At 49.7% G+C, this 2975-nt stretch overlaps 1 protein-coding gene across 1 annotated transcript; it reads right to left on the bottom strand.

Annotated features, from left to right (window-relative positions):
* Positions 1 to 240: 240 nt before the first annotated feature.
* Positions 241 to 1351, bottom strand: LOC101661890 (retrotransposon Gag-like protein 8B). The gene has a single exon (XM_045288370.1). The coding sequence runs from the start codon at positions 1281 to 1283 to the stop codon at positions 942 to 944; it is 342 nt and encodes a 113-aa protein (XP_045144305.1). The 5' UTR covers positions 1284 to 1351; the 3' UTR covers positions 241 to 941.
* Positions 1352 to 2975: the final 1624 nt, after the last annotated feature.

The raw sequence follows: 2975 nt of genomic DNA, 5'->3' as shown, positions 1-2975 counted from the left end.
GTGCAGGTCACGGTCAAGGTTCTAGGGTGAGTGGAGTCACCCTGAAGGGCTGAGTAGCATCGCCCTCAGGCAGAGCGGGCCCCAGTGGGCTCCCCTTCCCAGCACCGCCACAGACAACCCCCTTTCCTGTTCCTAAAGCAAGAGGTCACACGGCCAAGGATCTTTCAGGGTGGGAACAGTTTCTGAACAAGACATCCACCCACCCCATTTCCAAGAACAGGGAGAGAGACGCCATAAATATTGAGACACAACCTTTTTTTTAATCAGTGTCTAGTGTTTAATGAAAATTAAAATAATAATTAAAAAGAGATTTTCATCCAGGTAGAGTTGAGGAGCTGGGCAGAGAGCATGGGTCATCTTTTGAGGGAAAGGCACACATCTTACATCTGAGACAAAGCTGCAGAGACAAAAGGGAGAGGGAATGGAGCCTGCTCAAGGGGAAAAGCTAGTCCCCATTTCAAGGAAGTTGTGGGCTGTCTGAACCATTGTCCAGGGGTCGCGGCCAGCTCAGGTTCTACCCAGGCCAGTCCTGAGGGCCAAGGGTCAGTCTGCTGGTGGGAAGTCAGACTTGGTGGCGGCAGCGCTGATCTCTGGTCATCCGGTCCGGGGGCGGCTGGCAATGGCCTGCGGTGTTGGTCAGTCCAGTGTGTGGCAGGAGCCCTGCAGGCAGCTGCTGCGCAGGGAGGGCTGGGCTGGGCCTGCCCAGAAGGTGGCAGCCGGGGTTCTGGACACAGGCTGGGTGGTGGCAGCAGCAGCGGGGGGGACCTGGGGCGCTATTTCCGGAACAAAGGCAAGCACTACGCGGGAGTGGTAGCAGGCGGAGAGCGGGGCGGGCAGGTGGGGGCGGAAGGCGCCCGCGGCGGAGGCGGCGGCGGCGGCGCAGGTCCGGGGCGCGCAGGGGACCGTCCCTGGCGCCTCATCCGGGGCGCAGGGAGTCCGACCTAGAAGTCCTCGTCCTCCTCCCAGCCAAAGACCCGCTTCATCTCGGCCAGGAAGCCCCGGTAGTCGCTGAGGAGGGGGCTGTCCTTCTTAATGTAGGGGAGCACCCACTGCAGGGCGGGCCCCGTGAGGCGGGTGATGAGGAACGTCACCTTCAGGGCGTCGTTGGAGAACATCTTCTCGTCCACGAACATGTAGGAGCCCGTCTGCACGATGAACTCCGGGAGCCGGTCGGTGTCGCCATTAAAGGTCTCGGGAAAGGGGATCGGATTTCTCCACCGACGCGCCTGGGACCTTCTAGGCCGAGACACGAGATTCTTCATGCACTGCACACGACCGTCCATTGCGCTGGTCTGGCTCTGTCTGGTCGTCTGGAGCTTGTCTGATGTGGTCCCAAGACCCTTCCGGAAGTGCGTGTCCGTGGAGGCGGTCCCGGGCAGGGCAGAGCAGCCGCGGACTAGGGAGTTTGGCGCCTGCGCAGACTGCTGTTTCAGGCCCTATCCCTCGAGTGCGCAGGCGCGAGTTTCCAAGGTTCTCTCTAAAGGAGTGATTGGAATAGGAGGAGCTTGGTGAATCTTTACTTTGGATAACTGTGGGAGACTTGTAGGGAACAGAGGCAGGGGTGGGGGTGGGTAGTCCAGGCAAGGTTGTAAATTTGAAGAAGGTGGAACTCCCTAGTCTTGGAAACTAAATGGTCCAAGTGATTTTGGTTGAGGAGTATCCCTTGTATCTGTGTTTGCCCCGCCCTCATCCTTGCTGCTGTGTCCCTAGGCCTATGAATGGCTTTTTAGTGATGTTTGTAAAACACATTTCCTGCTTTTCTGTCTCTCGCCCAGAGAATAATTGGCACTGGTCACAGATGTGGTTGCCTTGCAACATAAGTGGAAAAATCCATTAGCAAACAGAATCCAGAGTAGCATATTCACAGAATAATGCACCTTGACCAAGTACTGAAAGGAGGATTAAATGTTAAGATATCTCTTAACGCATTTAATTAGGAGCCTAACTAAGGATATGGTTTTATCTATAGATGCTGGAAAGCAAAAGTGTGGTCAGATGATTTCCAAATAAGATATTATATGTGCCCATGCATATTAAAACAGAAAGCATCAAAGAGCTTCACAAATTTGAAAGTAAGAGGGTAATGTAGCAATTATAACATATCTGAATTCAGTTGTATGAGTGAGTTGAAAATTAATATGAATTCTTCACTAGCTTTCATATGGTGAGAAATATACCAGATTATATTTATAATGGAATTCAAGATCTTATTCTGAAAAGAAACTAAAAGGAACAGTTCCTAGGAAGCTATATTAGAAAATTGTAAAAGCCAGTGGATGTAACACTATATTTGCTAGAGATGGATGCATAGAATAGAAAGCAATCAGAAATCACTAGTCTGACTGAGGTACTGGACAGTCTAAAGATACTCATTTTTCCCACGTGGAGAGATGGAGGAGTTTTGGACATAAATGCTGCCTCAGGAGCTGCACATTCTGTCACTTCAGTTGGAGAAGCTGAAGGAAGAGAAACCATGGGCTAGATGAACTGTAGTGTCAACTACTGCCCCATATCAGCCAGTGGACCTAGCAAATCTGCTTCACTCTACACAAACTGCAGAAGTGCCTAGTGTTTTCTTGCTGGACTGGTTGAGACAGGAAGACTCCTTGAGACTGTTGCCCCAAGGTGCTCTTCAGACCTTGAATACTCACTAATCCCTGAGGTCACAGATTAGCTAAAAAATAATAAGTGACTCATAAGGACTGTGATTTTAAAAAATCACCTAGATGGCTCAACAATTACTTCAAAACTAAGGTGAGAATGCAAGGAAAGTAGATTGATATAAATGAAGCAACCAGAATGGAAACAATGAGAATGTTCACGCGTTGTTAAGAATGTCACTGAATCATTTCTGTAGAAATTTTTGAAGGGGAACCTAAACTGTTATGCAACCCTTTGCTGAAAACACAGTTTAATATTATATATAAATATATGAAGCCCTGAAGGTGTAGTGGTTAAACATTAGGATGTATGAG

The sequence above is a fragment of the Echinops telfairi genome, unplaced genomic scaffold, assembly GCF_000313985.2.
Source record: "Echinops telfairi isolate 266 unplaced genomic scaffold, ASM31398v2 ScPeMD7_20;HRSCAF=75, whole genome shotgun sequence".
Lineage (NCBI taxonomy): Eukaryota > Metazoa > Chordata > Mammalia > Afrosoricida > Tenrecidae > Echinops > Echinops telfairi.
The sequence above is the reverse complement of the archived record's forward strand: the minus strand, read 5'-3'. Positions and strand labels throughout refer to the sequence as shown.

Excerpts from the sequence above, each read along its gene's own strand:
- LOC101661890 (XM_045288370.1), bottom strand. The coding sequence starts at position 1,283 with ATGGACGGTCGTGTGCAGTGCATGAAGAATCTCGTGTCTCGGCCTAGA.